This window comes from Leptodactylus fuscus, chromosome 9, assembly GCF_031893055.1.
Source record: "Leptodactylus fuscus isolate aLepFus1 chromosome 9, aLepFus1.hap2, whole genome shotgun sequence".
Classification (NCBI taxonomy): domain Eukaryota; kingdom Metazoa; phylum Chordata; class Amphibia; order Anura; family Leptodactylidae; genus Leptodactylus; species Leptodactylus fuscus.
The window spans coordinates 17,101,250-17,121,878 of record NC_134273.1 but is presented as its reverse complement, the minus strand read 5'-3'; the positions used below and the strand labels follow the sequence as shown (position 1 = coordinate 17,121,878).

General features: G+C 43.9%; 1 protein-coding gene across 3 annotated transcripts; it reads right to left on the bottom strand.

Moving 5' to 3' along the window:
* Positions 1 to 1,967: 1,967 nt before the first annotated feature.
* Positions 1,968 to 18,683, bottom strand: SSX2IP (SSX family member 2 interacting protein). 3 transcript variants are annotated; one of them, XM_075287054.1, is made up of 14 exons: positions 18,610 to 18,683; positions 13,520 to 13,629; positions 11,527 to 11,675; positions 10,703 to 10,912; positions 10,485 to 10,595; positions 9,922 to 10,057; positions 9,212 to 9,287; positions 8,745 to 8,922; positions 8,501 to 8,651; positions 8,110 to 8,246; positions 6,197 to 6,376; positions 5,980 to 6,091; positions 4,548 to 4,686; positions 1,968 to 3,952 (listed from the first exon to the last, which is right to left on the bottom strand). In XM_075287054.1, exons 2-14 carry the CDS (start codon positions 13,554 to 13,556, stop codon positions 3,916 to 3,918), a joined length of 1,653 nt encoding a protein of 550 aa, XP_075143155.1. In that variant the 5' UTR covers positions 13,557 to 13,629; positions 18,610 to 18,683; the 3' UTR covers positions 1,968 to 3,915. The 3 variants fall into 3 exon arrangements, with proteins under 3 accessions (XP_075143155.1, XP_075143157.1, XP_075143156.1); XM_075287056.1 differs by having other exon boundaries at positions 8,110 to 8,219; XM_075287055.1 differs by lacking the exon at positions 18,610 to 18,683 and adding an exon at positions 15,361 to 15,375.
* Positions 18,684 to 20,629: the final 1,946 nt, after the last annotated feature.

Below are 20,629 nucleotides of genomic sequence, written 5' to 3'. Positions count from 1 at the left end.
AGGAATCAAAAATACAAAATATATAACAATGAATCAGTATAAAGTAGAACAAAGGGAAAATATCTAACTATATTATAGAAATATTAATTTACATATACATTTAGTACAACTCTACTTACTTTTTATATATACACACACACACATATATATACACACACATATATATATATACATATATATACATATATATATATATATATAAAATATGGAAGTTTTTCTTGGATGGACGTTTGTGCCTTACCCACAAGGCTGACAAAAATAAGTGTAAGGAAACATGAAAGAAAATATAAAGTGATAGAATAACATTAACAAAGCCCTGAGAGGATGAAATGAATAATCAAATTCTCTAATTCTCAAATGTGACCTTATCAGGAACGAAGAATAATAAGAGCAACATGTGGAATATATATATATATATATATATATATATATATATATATATATATATATATAGTTTTTTTTTTTTTTAAATTGTAGTATTTTCTAAATATCTCTATAAATATATTTAATTTATATACTATATATAATTAGTTTTAAAATTTTATAGTAATATTTGATAATTATATACATATTTTATATATTCTTATATTTCATATATATATATTATATAAAATATGTATAAAATTATGAAATATTACAATATATATATTTATACCCACAATCAATATAAAATAATATAATACACTAATGAGAACTAAACTAAATAATATGTTTAGAACGATAATGAAATAGAAATGTATTAAATATATGATGGCAATTAAATATACAAAATCCTTAGCACTGGTAAAAACGCACCAGAATCTGGTTACAAATTTGGCCATATAAAGTACACGACATGCCCCAGATATGTTATTTGTTTTGTTCCTATTTGTCTGAATTTTTAAAGACTTGTGCATCTCTTTTTGCCACAACTATATCTTGTATTTTTTTATTTTATGTTGTATTTTAATCAGTTTTATTCCTGACTCTGGTTTCGTGTTTTGCACATTTTTCCCGATTTTGCCATCTTCATAGCAGGTCACAATGACTTTGGTAAAGGACAAACCTTTGGCACGTGCATCAGGACATTAGTCCGGTCTCTTGGCTTGTGTAACTACCAAAATTATTCCACTGTTGTCATGTAATATTGTTCTTCACTATGTTAAAGGGGAAGTATCACCTTCTATCTGTAGGGTATAGTCACAGGATAGATCATAAATGTCTGGGATAGAATTGGGGTCGGACATGCCCAGTGACCTCCATTCCTAATCTCGGTTTGCGTCGTGGCCTTGCTTCAGACAGGTGCGGGTCTCAGTGGAGATCCGATTTTATCACACATTTATGGCCTATCCTGTTAATATACAAATCTTCTAAGGTGGGAATATTACAATTATATTATGAGTTATTTGCCATAAAATATAGAGCATCAACATGTTCAATAGACCTATACACTAGGGCCAAATTCATACAACGCTGGGGCAGCTTTCTATCTGATATACAAGATACAAAAGGTCGCAATTCTTTATGTTTTGTGCAAAAAATTGCTTCTTTTCAGTGCTGAAAAAGGTCAAACTTGGATACAAAATGTATATCACTCTCTGGAGGACCAACGCTTATGGCAGCCCCATTGATTTCAATTGCCAAGTATGCTATGAGGTCTCCATTGGGACCTTTCATTTTGAAAACCAGAAGTTCTGCACCAGTGACCTATCAAAAGATCATTTGACCATTCCTTCTCCAAGCTGACAATAGACTTACACAGAGGTCAGCCCCATCAGAGGACTCCTATTCTCACCTCCCTCATAACCTGAGGGTGTATGTATTAGAGCCAAGTATACTGTCCTATCACAGATCTGATCCATCCTGTACCCCATGTGTGATAACTAGGTGCCCAATGGAGGCATCGTACGGGCGGTGGAGTGCTCAGGAGCTGATAAAAGAAACCCATCGAGTCTCCATTTACCACCAGGAACGACAGAACACATGCATTAAAAACAAAAAAACTTTATTATAAATCTAAAAAACAAAAACAAGGCAGAAAAGCATACACATGACTAAGTGCCACGACAGGAGACCTCTGATAGATGACTACAGGGAACGTCAGAACCGCAGACCAGGCGCCAACATGGAGGCTGGAAAGTTAGGGGCAGTGTTACAGATTTATTTTTCCCCCCAACAGATCTTCACAAAGAACCCAAATTCTTAGAAGAGAGAGCTCTTGCTATATTCTATCACATACGGGGCAGTTTGTCATGTTTGGCCAGCAGGTGGCGCTAACATGATATCTAAGTGAGCTAAAGAGAACGTCGCGTCTTGGCAGTGCTGAAACGGCGTCAGTGTCTGCCATAGTTATCAGGCTACGGAGAACCTGTCTGATACCTCTATGGATATGTACAAGGTACAAAGCCCAATACATGGTCAGCAGCTCTGCTACCAAGGGCTTGGAGAACGAAAACCAGAATAAAAAGGGAGAGCTACTAAAACAAAAAGTTAAAATGACTTAAAGGGGTTGTCCGGGATTACAGGAACATGGCGGCTTACTTTCAGAAACAGTGCCATACCTATTTAAGGGTTGTACCTGGTATAGAATCTCATTAAAGTGAATGGAGCAGAGCTGCAATACCACAAACAACCTGTTGACAAGTGTGGCACTGTTCCTGGGAGGAAGCTGCTATGTTTTTGTGATCCTGGACAACCCTTTAAGCTTTATACCAAATGAAGTGTAAAGAAATAAGAGGTTAGCAGCGGGCTCAACTCAAGGCCTTCCGTTATAGTGTTTAAGGGTCAAGTACTTAAAGGGGCGATATTGCTCCGGCCTCTTCGCTACTTACCAAGTACAGTGCCATACATTGTATAGTGGCTGTTCTTGGTATTGCAGCCCAGCCCTTTTCATTTGAAGGAGACTGAGCCGCTGCGTGGTCACGTGACCAATAAGTGAGAGGTCTGAGAAGAGGAATTAGATTTCGATATAGCCTCAGACGATTATGTTGCAGGGTGCAGCCATGACCAAAGGATTGTAGACTTGGTCTGAAGGCTGTGAGCTTTGCCTAGACGTCAGAATGACAAAATCCCATTTCTGGCAAAAAAAAAAGTCAGGTATGCTCCAAGCCACAGAAGACTCCTTCATAGACCTGGCCGACATTCAGACATAAATTAAGACATTTTACAGGTTCCTATTAAAAAGACGCACCGGGTGTGGCTATAAAGTATTGCTTAAAATGTGTCTACGACATGCAGCGAGCGTGGCAGGAATAATGGAGCCTACCTTGTGTCACCATCGTGATAGGTCAATGAGGATGTTTAGCAGCGGACTAGAACTTTTGGTGACATGATGGGTGCAGAGCATGATGAGAGTAGTAGTCCCATAACAGAAAACCTCAGACTGTGCGGATGTTGACTACATGACACATCCGGTCACATTACAGTTTATAATACATGATCATTTGGTTATATATATATCTATACTTCAAGATCAAAGATTAGAGTTACCCCCCAAACCAGTGGGAGACCTATCAGGGCATAAAACGGGGTCGGGCCTACCAGCAGGCACATTGCACCCCAGTATTACATTACACTAGGACTGAACTCCGGTATAGGTATGCGCTTCTAGGACGTTACGCGTGTCCAGCCAATGTAAGGCCATGAGAATTCTCCAGACTTTATTCCCTGAGAAAAAGAAAAACATTCCACGTTCAGTCACAAGCTATGAGATCCGCACACGGCGCGCACACGTACAGGGGACACGGCCGGGAGCGAATAATCCATCCGCTCCCGCAGACAAGACAGCCGCAACTCATTTAGGCAGGCAGTGAAATTCACAGCAGAGAAACTGATCAGATCATGGAGAAAAGTGGTATTTAGACAATTCAGAGACAAGGCCACAGGCCGGTGTGTGCAAGAGCGGAGGATGGTCCAGCATCGAAATCTGCCGGGATTTCACAGGTCGCTGCCATTCGAGTCAATCCGATTAGATCTGAAAGAGGAGAGAACAAGTAAAGAATCAGGACATGGAGTTATTCTACCAATGGATATAATGTGCACAGTGCCTATATGTCAGTAAAGAGCGCCATCTGCTGGACAGTCACAGCAAAACGTCTCTCCAATGGAACAATCCGGGAGATATCTTAGAATATAATATGGCCTGTGAGATTTCTCAAGTCAATACATTACAGATCAGAAATCGGATTATCTGGTTACCCTCAACTCCAGTATTTGGCTCCACATATGGAAGAGGAGAGACCTGCCATACACTGATCCCATTCTCCCATTATGAAGGAACCATGATCCTATATATTATGGGGAACCATAATTAGTACTTGCTGCAGGTTTTTAGAAGGTTCCTCAAATGGGAGACGCTCTAATAAAGCAAGGACAGAATCACATACAGAAGAAGCAGGAATATAAAATATGGCCCCCGGCTATTGTACATAACCTGCTCACTAGCCAAGAGCCCCAGACCCTAGTACAGCATGGAAACCTCTAATATATATATATATATATATATATATATATATATATATATATATATATATATATATATATAATCTATTAGATACGCTGACATGTACCTGTATCTGTGAAGAGGCTGCTTGGTGGCAGGAGTAGCTGGCAGTGACTTCCCAGTGCTTCTTGGTAAATCTGAAGATGATGGGCGAAGGTTATTGTGAGGAGACCTAGACTGGCTATTATTAGGGTCTTGTTCGGGGCCTGAAAGAAACAATAACCTCAAATTCAGTCCGTGCTCTTGGTAACAAGCTGTAAATAGAAGATTAAAGCCGACTATAAAAGAAAAACTGGCAGCTTACTGCAGATACACCTTTCCTTTAAAATATCGGACAAAGGAGTTTCTCACTTTTTGGTGCCTTTCAGGCCCTTAAAGGGATTCTACCATTAAACTACCTTTTTTTCTAATTATCACGTCGGAATAGCCTTAAGAAAGGCTATTCGTCTCCTACCTTTAGACGTGGTCTCCGCCGCGCCGTTCCGTAGAAATACCGGTTTTAACCGGTATGCAAATGAACTCTCCGCAGCAATGAGGGCGGGCCCCAGCGCTGAAAGGCCGATAAGCGCATCCCCATTGCTGTCCGAGAGCTCTTTCCTGCGCCGCCTCCTTCTTCTGCAGCAACTCTGCCTCTTCTGGCTTCTCTTGCTCTTGTAGTTCTATACAGGAGCATAGAGAGGCCACCCCAAAATGGCTGCCGGACGGCTCCTGTATTGAACTGCAAGAGCGGCTACCCAATAATGGCCAGCGGAAGCCAGAAGAGGCGGAGTTGCTGCAGAACAAGGAGGCGGCGCAGGAAAGCGCTCTCGGGCAGCAATGGGGATGTGCTCATCGGCCCTTCAGCACTGGGGCCCGCCCTCATTGCTGCAGAGAGCTCATTTGCATACCGGTTAAAACCAGTATTTCTACGGAACGGAACGGCGAAGACCTTTCTTAAGGCTATTCCGACATGTTCATTAGAAAAAAAAAGGTAGTTTAATGGTAGAATCCCTTTAAGGGGCTTCTCTGGTGTAGAAGACTTATTTCACGATACAGGTGTCCCCTCTACTCTGAATCCCATCACTCAACCAGAGGAGAATGGACAGATTGAAATCTTTACCTAGACAGTCCATGGCATTTATGGATCTATGTAATGCCAGACTTTTCCTTGGGGTGGCGCTGTCGGGTAAATAAATGCATTGACTCGAGTTATACCAAAGATTCCCACCGCTCACTGCTGGTCCTGGCCATAGGATGCCCATCCTGATAGTGTCCATCAAGGGAGGCAGTGGCTTCTCTTACTACACTCATGACCTGAGAGTGCTTGTGTATAGGGGACATGAAGGATATCCCGAAATTCAGCGCTCAAATCTATATACTAGAGAATGATCTAGTCATCCATTCACAATAGCATTGCTAAAACGATGTATTCATGACAATGACATAACTGGTAGTGATAGAGAATAGAGATATCAGAGAAAGTGTCTCAAGACCCCGCTGTTACGCCTTGTGAGACTTACTTAAGGCACTTAGAGATTGGCAGTGCTCGGAGCTCTTCCGGTCAGAAAACAAGGTCATATTCAGAAACTGGTGCTTTAACCACAGCGCTCGATCCTCCTCAAACATTTTCCTCTAAGGAAAAAAAAAATTCTAATAAAGCACAAAATAGACAAAGAGGCCCCTGGACACAGTGACGGAGCGCCATCTAGTGGCCACTTAGCATACACCATCAATTACCTCATGGCCCAGACGGATGGCCGCTTCCGTGAAATTTCTCCTTTCCTTTTCAAAGTTTTTCTTCTGCTCGGTGAAGAGTTTCCATTCCTGCTGGAGCCGCTCCTGGTCTTCTAGGAGGTAGCAATCCTGCAGCAGGGCGGACGTATCATCATCATCATCACTCGGTACAACTACCTGTTGCTGTACATGAAGATACAATTATTAGCCAGGTGTCAGATTTAGTGTAGACAGAGGTTTTAGGCCGTGGTTGAGCGATATTGCCAGAGATGTCAGTGCGTGACAATAAGGCCAGGGGGCTACAGCAAGACAAAGGCCACAATATTGCACCGAATCATTTTCAATAGGGTAGGTGGGATTTTTTGGTTGAAAGCCATACTTCACTAGTTCGGTCAATCGGCCAAGATCTGAGAAGGAACCTGTCAAGTGTTTTGTTTCACTGCAGATTGGAGCAGGTTGGAGCAAGAACTTTGCATGTAATATGCGCCACAATACAATAGAGGGCAGCAGTGCACCACAAATGAAACACTCTAAGGTCACAGTGTGAACACCGTGCAGAATTTTTGCTTGGCCGCATGCTGCCATAGAAAAAAAATAAAAATAAATTATATTTTATATATATATATTTTATAATATAATATTATTAATAATAATAGAGAGTACTATTTGAAATGGCCGTTTTGAATAGCACACACCCATAGGAATGAATGGAAATGGCCAGCACGCAGACTTTGCCGGCAGCCGGCCACTTAACCCCCTGCGTGCCAGCTACGTCCATTCATTCCTATGGGTGCGTGCTATTCGAAACTGAAGTTTCGGATAGTACTCGCTCATCTCTAATAATAATCTATCTATACACACACATACAGAACACTACACAGATCTGGTGATTTATGGTGTAGCTCACCTGCAGTTTTCTGTGCCCCACCCCCAGCTTTTAACCTTTGCATTACACTTTTAGGCTAAGGCCCCACGTTGCAGAAACAACTTTTTTTTTATTGCAGGCTTTTTTTCCCTTTTTTTTTTTTTTAAAGCTAAAACCAGGACTAGATTGAGCAGAAGGGAGAAGTATAAGAACTTCCTATACATTTCCCATTCCTTTTGTAGCTTTGGCTCAAAAAACTGCAACAAAATCCACAACAACAAAAAACGTGGGGGTCTCTGCTTTAAAGCCAAAAGCAACAATGACATACTGCAGGCTTAAGGCATTTCAAGTCACTTTGTTCCTCTGCAGACTTTCTGCTTCCCTTATACCTATAGGGAAACTGACGGCTTTTCCGTAGGTACAATTGACATGCTGTGATTTTCAAAACTGTGACCGTTTTGGAAACCGTAGCGTGTCCGCTGCGCATATTATTCTGCAAGGCGTGGATGGGATTTGCTAGACTGTAAAATGCAGCGCTTTGCCGCGTGGCGTTTACACCACATGGGGCCCTGAAAGTAACTAAATATCTTGATGATCCTCTAATGGGGAAGGGATTGTGTAAAACCATGCAAATGAATAGCCAATAAGCCCCAATACATTATTTCCTGGATGAAGACTTCCCCAGGCCCAGGATGCTGTGACACACTAAGGGAGCATTAACACAGAGAAACGCGGCGTTGGATCTGACACGATAACTCGCATAAGAATAAGCGCTGCAAAACAGAATCCCATTGATTTCAATGTGTTACGCGCGTTAAACAGAACCCATTGAAGTCAATGGGATTCTGTTTTGCAGCGCTGATTCTTACGAGAGTTATTGTCTCAGAACCAACTCCATGTGAATGCCCCCTAAGAATGTAAATACCCTTTGATCTAGAGTCACCATCTTTGCCTATTACACCATCTAACCGACTACATTGTAAAATATCACAACTTATAAATCTACATGACACTGGAAATCACTCTAAACCTGGCCATGACACCCCCATACCTGTAACAGGTGCTGCTGGTTCTTTATGGTTTCTTTGCAGCACTGAATTTCTGACTTTAATTTTTCCAGCTCCTTTTCGTGATCCTCCCTGGAGATCAAGCCTTTGCGATCTGGGGATGCCACACATACTTGAGAAGCTGCAAGCGGGTCACATGTTTAGAGCCAAATATCAGGGGATTTGAGCAAGTTATAAGGGTGATAGGTTTGTAAGGGAATAGGCTTCTCATAACCCTATTCATATGTAGTGGATTTTCTGATGCAGATCCACTTCAATAGGGGTGAAATCATCAGCAAATACGCTGCAAAATCCAGTTAGACTTCACTGGCAAATTATTCATCATTTATGGAAACAACCTGCTGTGTCTGGACTATAATGCTAACAAAGGCCTACCTTGGTGGTCCAGCTTCTCCACATGACTCTTCAGTATGCGCCATTGCTGCCGGATGCTGTTGACCAGCTGCTCCCTGACGGCCTCACAGGATAACTCTATTAGGTTGTCTTTACTGGAGTCTGCAGCATCGTCCTCCCCATCCGAGAGAGCCTGAAAATGCAGGAGATCAGTCAACAGCAGCCAGTATTGTAAACTGCAGCAAACGGGTACAGAAACAGATCTGGCCCAGACGGAGACACTTACAGGGCCGAGACTATCCTCCAGTTTCTCTTTCGCTTTCGGCTTCTGCGGGCTGAGGACGGAGATCATTTCTTTCTTCATCTGCTGCAGGACTTTCTTCAGTTCGGCGTTCTCCAGCATTAGCTGCTTCTGCCTCTGTTCGTAGTCGCTGAGCAGGACCTTGTACATCTCCTCTTCATTCCTGAAAGGACAAAATGCACATTATGTATTGTCTATGGCCAGGAACAAATATAATCGTACAACATCAATTTATAATAGAATTAAAAAACCTCAACTTTGTAGCTGGAGTCAGTAATTTTATTCTGACCCAAAATCGGTGATGTCAAGGGTCTAAATGACGTCAAACATCTCTGTATACAATGTAGCTCATAGGCTGGAGGCATAAAGCCTTATTTTCTAAAAACTAATGTTCCAGATATCTTTCTGCCAATTATTACACTTACTAGGCATTAAATATACATTGTACTCACTTGGCATCGGTTTTGCTGGTCCTCCAGGCCATCCGCTTGCCATCAGCTCGTCCTACATAGTTCAGCACATCAATGGCTGTAAAACGAATGTGTGTTAGGAACTGGGCAGAACAATGTAGGTGGAACATAAGAGACAAACTATGAATTACTACATGTCCTATCACAAGCCTTACACTTATACTTGGAGATAGAGGATTGTAGAGATTAAACCAGATGGAGGTCAGGGTATGTGAGAGTATAGTAAAGCAGACATGTTTGGTTGTTAAATCCCTATGTCTTCCCTCGGCTCTCTTGCAGCAACACTCTAGGATATTAGACATGATTTCTACTGAAACTCACAGGTTTATCAGTTCTGAAAGCCATGTCACATCATCAGATGCTACCATACCTACACAAGCCCACACAATAGCTGTGGGACCTTTCACAAAGCCCCCGTACAGATGTACACTTGGCTTGGCTGAGGATACATGTGCTCTCATTAGGACAAGGACACCTCTGGTAATAGCTTGTCCCTTGAATGTGCAGTTGAAAGAAAAAGCTCAGTCCTGATCTTCCCCACATCTACTATTGGGGAAGGGTCACGAGGCCCCACACATATGATATCATCCACTGGATCCCATTTATTACAGAAGAAGTGATGTGACCAGATAATCGCAGAACTCTAGAACGATGAATATGATAACAGCGTCTGTACATGCAATGTCACCTACAGATTTTCTTGTCTCTCTTGTCCATGACCAGCTGGTACAACCTCTCCTTCAACTTGTTATATTCCCGCTCTTTCCTCTTCATGTTATGATTGTGCTGAGTGGAGCGACTGGCAATGATGTTCTGCAGCTTCTGTACCTGTAAGAAATGCACAAGGCGCACTGATATTTATTTATAACATACACAGAGTTACCACCTAGGAAGACATATAAAGGGTTACCATTGGTGTATTTTAGGGCATCCTTTACAAGTAGGAGTGAGCGAACAAGAGAAGCAGCAAAATGAAGAATCCCTTGTCGTTTCCCTACACGACTGTCATAAGACAACTCATTTGTGGCAGCAACAGGAGCAACAGACACAGATTGTGGTAATACAGTCTATGCTTATTGCTGGAATAAGAAGGAAGCCGTAAGAAAACCGTATCCAACTATTTCCAGGATACATTAAAAAACTTTTAAAGGGATTGTACAGGATTAGAGAAACACGGCTGCATCTTTGCAAAAACACTGCCACCCCTGTCCATGGTGTGTGTCCAATCCTGCAGCAGCCATTGCACAGGACTCACCTCCTCCTTCTCGTTCTTCAGTAGTTGCAGCAGGTTGTGGTTTTTGCACTGCTGCTGCCGTTCTCTCTCCAGGAGAGCAGCGTTTTCTCGTTTTGTCAGATCCAGCTGATCCTGAGGTCACATACAGAGAATATATAGAGTATTAGGGATAGGACTGTGGACGATCATATCAGCGAACACCAAACTAATAGACATGCGGGACACTTGACCCTACTAACCTTAAGTTTGCTGTGACTGTTGTGCAGATGTTCCAAGTCGCTGTTCACTTTAAGGAGCTGCACTTCTACATCTTCGCGCCTTCGCAGATCCCGGGTGTGTCGCTGAAGCAGCTCATGGATACAGTTCATAATGGACACTACATGCAGCCTCCTACTGCCACCATTTCTGGACACGGTTTGTAGTGAAGGAAACCCCAATGTTATCAGCTCCTACAAGAAGAGAAAAGGTCATTGTAACAACAGAATACACCAAATGGCAGCATTAAGGGGTGGGACCAAATTTTACACTGAATTCCTGTATAGGATGATAGCTTTCCGAATTGTAGGGGTTTGACCTCTGTAACCCAGACTGATCTTAAGAAAAGGGTCTTTGTTTCCCAGTCTCCAAAAAGACAAATTCGGCATTTGTGTTGCTGCTCCATTCATTGTCTATGAAGCGGACTGTACAGAGCCGGCAGAAATTGGAGCAGCATTGCACATTGTAGAGAAACAAGACTCACATTCACAGGATCTGTATCGGTCCGAGTAGTTGAACCCATACTGATCAGCCAGTTATCCCTTACATCATGGATTGGGAATAACTTTAAAACTTGGACCATCCCCTTTGAGAGAGACTTAACCAATTTCATCATAGCTCGCAGCAATCACACACTTTGTTACTCGCCACATCGGCATGGTTCTTCTAAAAATAAGTCTGATAACTCCTTTAAATTGGTGATATATCAATAAGGAGTTGAGGATGCCTATGAGCTTCCTTCTCTGTCTGGGATACATATAACGCACTAATGCAGACGTATCATACAGCGACGCATTACTGTACTCACCTGGTCAATGTAAGTGATACACTGCTCTACATTGTCTTCATGACAAAAGTTGGGCTCTTGGGCCATTTTGGCTATGCTGATGGAGGGCTGCAGGAGGGTCGGGGAGGTCATTCTGGGCTCAGAGTTGTATCGTGAAATAATCCTGGTATCTGAAAAATATACGATGAACAATGACAGATGAGAATGTAACACAAACTGAAGAAAAGGCCAAGTGTTCAGCACCGCACCTCAAGCGTGATTAACCACAAAGGAATTCCTCCAGACACTGCAGGTACAGAATCATTATAGTAATTGGCTACAAAGACACCGACCGTAAGAAGATCAACCCCCCATCGGGCCTAATTATATAAGACTTACTAACCACAGTGTACTGGGTGCTCAGAACATTGCATGTACCAAAGACGTGATGTCTGCTCGGACCAGAAGGGTGTACTTAGAACCAGGATTACTACGGGAAGTTGTGCAAAGTTAAAGGAGTATTCCCAGCTCGGACATTTATGGCATCCACAGGGCATGTCATTAAAGTCTGAAAGTTGCACGTTCCACCCCTGTGATCCACATCTATGTGAAGAAGAACATGGCTCTCTGTGGTTGGCAGGGGCACACATGAGCAGTCACCTCTCCATTCGCTCTCCGCCGGGATGCAGAGGCTAATGGCCACCTCACCAGACAGGTAGGAGAACACACATTTCTCTACAAGTGTCACTCATATCTATCAGACATAATTTACATATATTGTTTATGCACCATACATGTCTAATCAACATGTCCAGGACCTGAAGGTAATTGATACTGGTGGTCTATCAGATGTGTCAGGGTCAATCACTCATACCCTATACTGATCAGGAAGTAGGGAACCTTTGGCTCTCCCGCTGTTACAAAACTACAACTCCCAGCATGCATACTTGCTCTGCTGTTCCTGGAACTCCAATGGAGGTGAATGGAGCATGCTAGGAGTTGTAGTTTCACAGCAGCTGGAGAGCGGAAGGTTCCCTACCCCTGCACTAGATATACAGCCAGAAGCGGCTCAGCTACTATTCAAGTGAATGAGGCTGCAGTTCCAGGCATCGCTATTACAGTATACAGAGCTCTGTGCACTTGTATATACAGCTTCTGGTCTGTATCAATGACATTTGGAATTGAAGCCCTGCTTCCGATTTACTTCAATAGGAGCAGAACTGCGCTCATCCATGCATTATATGGCTTCTGCCAGCTGAAACCTGAACACGATATCGGACCCTGACTAATCTGATACTGATTACCTGTCCTGTGGATAGGTCATCGGTATCAGTTCCCTTCAGGACCTGATCAGCCCCATTAAAATCTGCAGGTCAGGCCTCTTTCACATTTGCGCTGGTAAACCGTTCGGGGGTGTCCGCATGGGGACCCTCCCCCCCAAATGGACTACCGAACGCATTGGCAAGCGGTCAGCGGTGAAAGCACACGGACCCCATAGACTATAATGGAGTCTGTGTGCTTTCTGCACGGTCTCCGCACAAGTTATGCAGACAGGAGAGCAGATCGTGAACTACTTTTCTGTCCGCATGTTCCATGTAGAAACGCACACTGACCCCATTATAGTCTATGGGGTCCATGTGCTTTCACTGCATACTGCTTATCAATGCGTTCGGTAGTCCGTTCAGGGGGGTCCCCATGCAGACTCCCCAGAACAGATTATGTGAACAAGGCCTTAGACTGTGTTCTCATGAGTATTTAGTCTGTTCTGAAAGACAGAAGAACAAATAATAGGAGAGATCGATCCATTTAATGACAGACACCATCAGATCCTGAGACACCCGACTGACGACAATGGGATCCACTGAGTAACCAATGTGTTGTCTGTATTTTGTAGGGCATTCTTAATCTGCGATTGTAAACAGTCTGCAATAGAAACCGGGCGTCCGACAGATGTGACCGTAACCTTACCTGCAATAATTCATTGTACAATGTAAGCGTCAGCTGAGGCAAACAAGATGTCAGAATGTAGAATTACCTGATTCTGGCATGTTTCCCGACCTCCAATCACCCATAGCCGGCTTATAACATGCAGACGTCTAATCTCCTGTATACAGCAGATGGACAAACCATCTATCTAGACATATCCTAAAAGTGAAAAGAAAATGGTTAGAAATATCATCAATAAATCTGGTATCGGATGCAGATAACACGGCACATCATTGATTCAGAAAGATCATCAGCAGACTACTACAGAGGTGGGAAACAGGTGATAATGGCTGTCATGTCTCACTACGCATGGTATATAGACGGATACATGAGGACAGATGACAGGATATGCTTCTCAGATTTTCCAGGATACGTGAAATGTGTAAGAGCTGCTTATGACAAGATACAAGTAATAGGGGAAACCGGATAAATGCTGGCCTTTTAATGTACGTATTGCGTCAGAAGACAGAATATATCATAGGTTATACTCCTATACCAACAGCAGCACAGAGGATACACTGGAGACGCAGCAGGTGATATAATCCAGGCCCTGTGTCTGGGGCTTTCTCTGCTACGTTGTGCCCTCACTAATCTGGGTAAAGCGCGGCACATGTAACCCACACGGCACTTTAGTACCATGTGATTTATCACTTAATACCCTCCACCGTAGACATGACCCCTCTGCCAGGGACCGTGACTTTACCCTGCTAAGAATCCCCGGTAAAGGGACATTAATTCTGTAAATAGCAGCCCTCCAATCTACTTACAGCCGCCCCACAAGTAATCCCCTCCAGATGGCTCTGCCAAAATTAAATACAGTAATAGTCTATCGCAGTGTATACAGAGGATGTGGGCACAAGCCATTGTATTCCTGGACTAGAATTCAGCGGAGGATTAGAATATAATGGGCGAGATTTCAGGGCAGCAATGGATTATGGACGTAGGATACATAACATTAGAGGTTTGGGAGGTTGAATTTGGGGGTGATGGCGGGGTCTGTAGCCATAATCCCCAGCAGCATCAGGGCCCCAAACCTGAGACAGGTCCCCTTTAAATTCATGATGTTTTAAGGATAGATCACTATCAGAGGAATGTGCATATATATATGTGTGTGTGCGCGTATATATATATTATATATATATATATATATATATATATATATATATATATATGTGTATATACATGTGCGTGTGTATATATATATATATATATATATATATATATATATATATATATATATATATATATATATATATATATATATGTGTATGCATGTACGGTATTTGTATATGTATGTGTATGTCCCCTAGAACCCACTACGATCAGCCAATGGAAGAACCACAGCAGGAACGGCCCTTAAAGGATGATCATAAAATAAAAAACTCTTCACACACAAGTATCAGATCACTTTTCATTGTCTCAAAAAGACCAACACTGCAAAAGTTCAAAGCCGGGGAAAAAATCCCACAGCATAAAGGGACAGTGTCAAAATGCAGAAGATTGCAGGCCGAAGCCATCATTGGCTGCCACAGTCATGTGGATCTATAACACATCATCACCGCATGTACAGACAATCTGTCCAAGCGTGCAGAGCAATAGCAGGGGGTCTATTTGTGTAACATTTGCTGCATTTATTATAGTTCTTATACTATTGGCAACCCCATTAAAATCAGGAAAAGGTATAACAAACATCATGCATATAATCGGACATACAGTCACAGGGGGAGGCGTTGATATAGTCAGATACTTAGAAGGTTACTTAGCTTTACTACCACACTGTACATGTCACTATACAGATTTATCACAGGTAATACAGAGAGACATCACAAACCAGAAGACATGGAAACAATACAGAATATTATTACCCCATCTGTCCCACAGAGCACTTACTGAAGGAGCTGAATGTCAGGGGCGCTGTGGTATCTCCTCCAGCATTGACCTCCTTGTGCTAGAAGATAAGGAGCTTATCCTGGGCCCGGCCCACACTGCTCACCCCGCCTGGTGCTAAAGGTCAGACACAAGGATCACACAACACTCAGCCCTCTCCCATTCACCTGCCTATTGATCCTCCAATGATACGCTGTAAGACAGTGATCTGTAAACCAGCATGCTGGGAGTTGTAGTTGTAATAGCTAACACAAACCCGGCTCTTCCCCAGAAACCATACCCCTCTATGGGCCATGTCTGTTGTAGCGGGAAAGTCTCAATAACGTGAATAAGGTCTATGGCGAACAGCGGTGCTCCACAAGAAAGCCGACCCTGACTAGGTGATCTTATCAGTGTTTCTGGGTTAAATAAAATAGTCACAGACACAATATTTGGTGATTTTAGGTTCGAAGAGAAGTTTCTTCCTGTTCAGGAGGCTCAGTACAAGTCTGAGGTGGGGTATAAAGGTACTATAGGATATCCATTTACCCATAAACTTTACAACCGGGCCTGCAGATCCTGCACACTTAGGCTCCGTTCCCACGGAGTAACACGCCGCTCATTCTGACACGTAAGCACGTGTCAGAGTGAGCGCTTCAAACCAGAATCCCATTCACTTCAATGGGTTCCATCTTACACGCGCTACACATTGAAATCAATGGGAGGCTTTTTAACCCATTGATTTCAATGTGTAGCGCGTGTAAGACGGCACCCATCGAAGTCAATGAGATCTGTTTTGAAGTGCTCACTCTGACACGTGTTTACGTGTCAGAATGAGTGGCACGGTACTCCGTGGGAACGGGGCCTAATAGGTTAATGACGGCTTCCCAGCTGGTTCCATAAAGACTAAATTGGCGATAAATCTGGTGTCTGAGCAGGCACAAGAGTGTTATACTATGGTGGAGACATTTCTGAAACCTTGTGTGGGTGAACGAGCATTATCCTGCTGACGCCAGGGTCACACGAACGTTGGGCTTTCCATTTTCCAAGCGCCGCAAGAACAGAAACCTAATCCACTAAAAAAAGCTGTTACCTACGGAAAGTTTCAACGCATGGATCTCAGACTATAATAGGGTCCACCCAAAAAATGCTGAAAAAAAGCAGAGAGAAAAGCTCTGACACTAGTGTGAACCCGGCCTGAGGATGCCACTTGAAGCCCTGTCATGAGAGCCAACACGTGTGACCGCCGGATGTCCTGTACATGTCACTGAGCTGTTAGCGTCCGACTATCAGATGATGGCTACCTATATCATCACTTTGGTCGAAGAGCTCACCACAAGGACCCACTGCCTGTACATTTTACCATACACACGTCACTTTTCTCACAAAGACCCACCCATGGTTTCCCAGCATGTGAGCTCCACCAGGGGGTCCGTGTGTCCACTATGTGACAGATCTGGCACTGATGTACTGGATGCAGCAAGGACCATAAATCCACCCAAGTGACAAAGAGGGACATCCTCTTTTTAAGTGAAAGAAGAGAAGTGACGTCCTCACCTGTCCTGAGGTTGACCTTTGCACTCATTTACACCAAAAGGCTGTACATGGTGCCCAAAATCTACAGGAGGCATCAGCTGGATAAACAAGGAGCGCTCAGCTGTCACTGCCCGAGGGGCATCTGCTCAGGAAGGTGTTCACACACATCCCAAAAACACAGAGGTTGTCAAAGGTGATAAGCCATAGAAGTGATGTCTTATTCCCAAAAACACCACCCAGCAGACCCATACCCATGACTGCAGTAGATGCCTCCACCGTGATAACGATTCAGATTTGTTTGTTTTTTTGCTGAATATCATGATAGGAACATAAGAGCAATTTCCCATCAAGAGAAACCGCACATTGACTTTAAGGAGTGTTACAGGCGCTGGTGTCACCGGCAGCCCAGCGGGTGAGATAGGAATAGCCCTCTAAGGGCACAGTGCGAGAATCCACATCACATACAAAACCAAAATAGACTGCAGCACTCAAGAGGCTTCAGGCAAAAACCTTCTAATTTGGAACATTGAACGTCTATTTTGGCTTTACACCGGGGATCTCCAGGAACCCCCCCCCCCCCCCCTTCATTTATCATATTATCGATAGGTCATCAGCGAGTGTCAGCCCCTCAACCGATCAGCTCTGGAAGCTACAAAGATGGACAGAGCAAGAAGCAGCTTTGGGGCTACTCAAGGACAGCTGCAGTACACAGCTACCAGCACTACACAGTGGACAGAGCCTGAAGCTACACTCCTATATAAACAGGAGCACAGATACAGTACACCGCTACACAGTGGATGGAGCCTGAAGCTCTAGTCCTATATAAACTGGAGCACAGATGCAGTACACCGCTGCCTTCAATACACAGTGGGCAGAGCCTGACGCTCCCGTCCTATATAACTGCTTTTGGTATCCTGTTTCTTAGCACCTGGATCAGCAAGAAAACCTCCTTAAAATTGCTAGTATAATATGAAGACAACAAAGGAATAGCCCCATCTTATAGTGTGATGACGTATCACTAGTATAAGGCCACACACACACACATCAGCTGGGGAACAATTTCATAGTGGAAAGCACTAAGATGACGTCCGACCATCACCCGTCCCCCACTGACCTCAATAGGGGGGGGGGGTGTTCCGATGCCACAGAGAAGTAAAGGAGCTGTTGTGTAGCATCAGACCCCCCTCCCCCATCGGCAGCCACTCAGTGGACTGTATGAGGCTGACGTTTGGTTCACACCTGCGCTGGGTTTCGGTTCTTTGGGTCCACCATGCTGGAGTGGTTTCAGTCACCGATCCACGAGCACGCTCCTAAATCAATCATTGTCAGGACGGGTGGCAGTTCCTGAGGCCAGCCCACTGACAATCATGAAGTAACAGCACAGCGCCCTCACACACTGAGTGGAGATTAGCAGTACTGCAGCCACATGAAGGCTCTCACCTATAGATCATACAGGTAAGGCTAGAGGTGACAGCACTATTAGTAAATGGGACCATATCACAACCCTGACAGATATCGTGACACGTCCTGATCTCACACTAGTCATACAATCGCTCATTACAGACAAATAACGGCTCAGTCACTGCCAGTGTGACCTGGTCCCTATAACAGTATCCGCCATAATACAGCCTGACACCCAATGACTGATGCGGCACTACACGGCCCCGGCAATCTGACAGCACCAGCGCCCATGTGACACAAACACACCGCTTTCCCTCCCCCCGGACCGGCTGTTACCTGTCCTCCTCCTCCCGGGGCTGCGCGGCCTCCGGCGGTTTATAGTCTCGTCCTACCAACTACCGGCCCTATAGGCCTGAGCGGTTACCAAGCAACCAGGGAGCGGAGGGGCGGAGACTCAGCACCTGTTACAGGGCGCGAAGGATGCCGGGAAGGCGGCGGGTACACCTGCACGTGCTGACCGGGCCGTGGGCGGGGCTTGGGAGACAGGGTTGGGTGAGAGGACAGGCGGGTGTCATGGCCACCCAAGTATAAGGGGTTAATAAAGCTTATTGTGCGTCACTGGACTCTGGCTCTGCTCACATTTTGTGGTCGTGCTGCGGTTTTTCTCACGGTTTGACGAATTGTTGAGAAAAAAAAAAACTTATTTTGATCATTTGTGAGAGAAACTGCACATGGGAATAAGGCGCAGTTCACACTTGCATCATGATTAACAAACCGCACTGCCGGAAGGGATACACAGCAGACCCCACTGATTTATAATTGGGTTAGGGGCTTATTCACACTACATTGAAGAACGGATGTCAGGCGGCCATTTTAAGAACATTGAGAGTTAATGACTGGGTTCACGAGGCTGTATTTGTTGACAAACAGAAAAAAATGTGTTAAAAAAAACGCACACGTTTTATATTTGTCCATTTGGACGCATTTACGGACATCATAGAACTCAATGGGCAGATTTCCTCTACCTTTTATGTATTCGGCATACAAGGGGTTAACAATAATTTCTAATACAGTCAACTCTCGATATAACGTATTGTCGGGACCGGGAAAATAAATACGTTATAAGGCGAATATGTTATACATATATAACGTATTTCACGGTGCTAGACCCCGAATACGTTATTCACGATAACTATGTCAAACCGCAATGCAATTGACACAAAACGATCTTTACCAGTGTGCAACTCCATGTCAGGCTTACCTTCTGCTGCACAGTAAACTTAGTCCTCTTTTTGGGAGGCATTCTGACATCAATAAACAACGAAAACCGGCACTTCACACGACACGAGACACGTATGCCTTGCTTCCGGCGAACTAATCTACCCAGAGGGCAATGCAGTGAGAGACTCGTCAGAGGCTCGCACGTATAATGTACTACATTATACACGGCAGAAAATGCATGCGATTGGCTGGGTGGGGCCCGTCTGTACACAACGTACTACATTATATGTGGCGAAAAGTGCATGCAATTGGCTGCAGGGGTCCGAAAAAGAGCTATGTTATATGCGAACCGTATTACGTTATAACAGGATAAAAATACATGTAGATTAGTCGGGACCAGAGAAAATATACGTTATAGCCGATATACTTTATATACCGATATGTAATATTGAGAGTCGACTGTACATTACTTATGTTATAATTTATTTGGCAGAAATGGGGTCACCAGCCTCCTAATATTTCTGGCGGCTAATTCCCCCATTGTGCCATCTATCATGCCAGCTTACACATCATCACCGCCATATCCTGGTATAATGATATCGGCTGTTAAAGGGGTGGTCCATCCCTCAAATTTCTTACACCGATTACCCATCCCCTGCCGCTCCTCTGATTCCCTGCCATGTGATGTTTACCAAGTTACACCAACTGCTGTCCTAATCTGCCCAATAACACCGCCATATCCATCCCCGGAGTGCCCATTTTGTGGGTGATGAGTATAAAGACCACCCATTTTGATACACTGGATAGCGAGGGGTTATACTGTAATGGGCCGTGTACTTGTGAGATCATCACAGTATCAGGATAGATATTTATCCCCTGAAAGTACGTTATGACGGGTCCTATTGAATGACTGCAAGCAGAGATCTCACAACATATCAATTATCTGCACCTTTGGTATTACAATAATTAAAACAGCTGAATGCGAACAGAGACGTACCAATATGAGATTTTATTAGACAGAGACGTTCCATAGTCACAGTATATAAATCCTAGGCCGGGGCCCCAAGGGACGGAAACGCCACAATCTGCCTGTGGCGGAGACAACTCTGGAAGTATCGTGTCATTTTACAGTACG

Coding starts and splice junctions, on each gene's coding strand:
- SSX2IP (XM_075287054.1), bottom strand. CDS start 13,556: ATGGGTGATTGGAGGTCGGGAAACATGCCAGAATCAG. Junction 11,676..13,519: donor GGGAAACATGCCAGAATCAG/GTAATTCTACAT, acceptor TATATTTTTCAG/ATACCAGGATTATTTCACGA. Junction 9,288..9,921: donor CAAGAGAGACAAGAAAATCT/GTAGGTGACATT, acceptor TTCGTTTTACAG/CCATTGATGTGCTGAACTAT.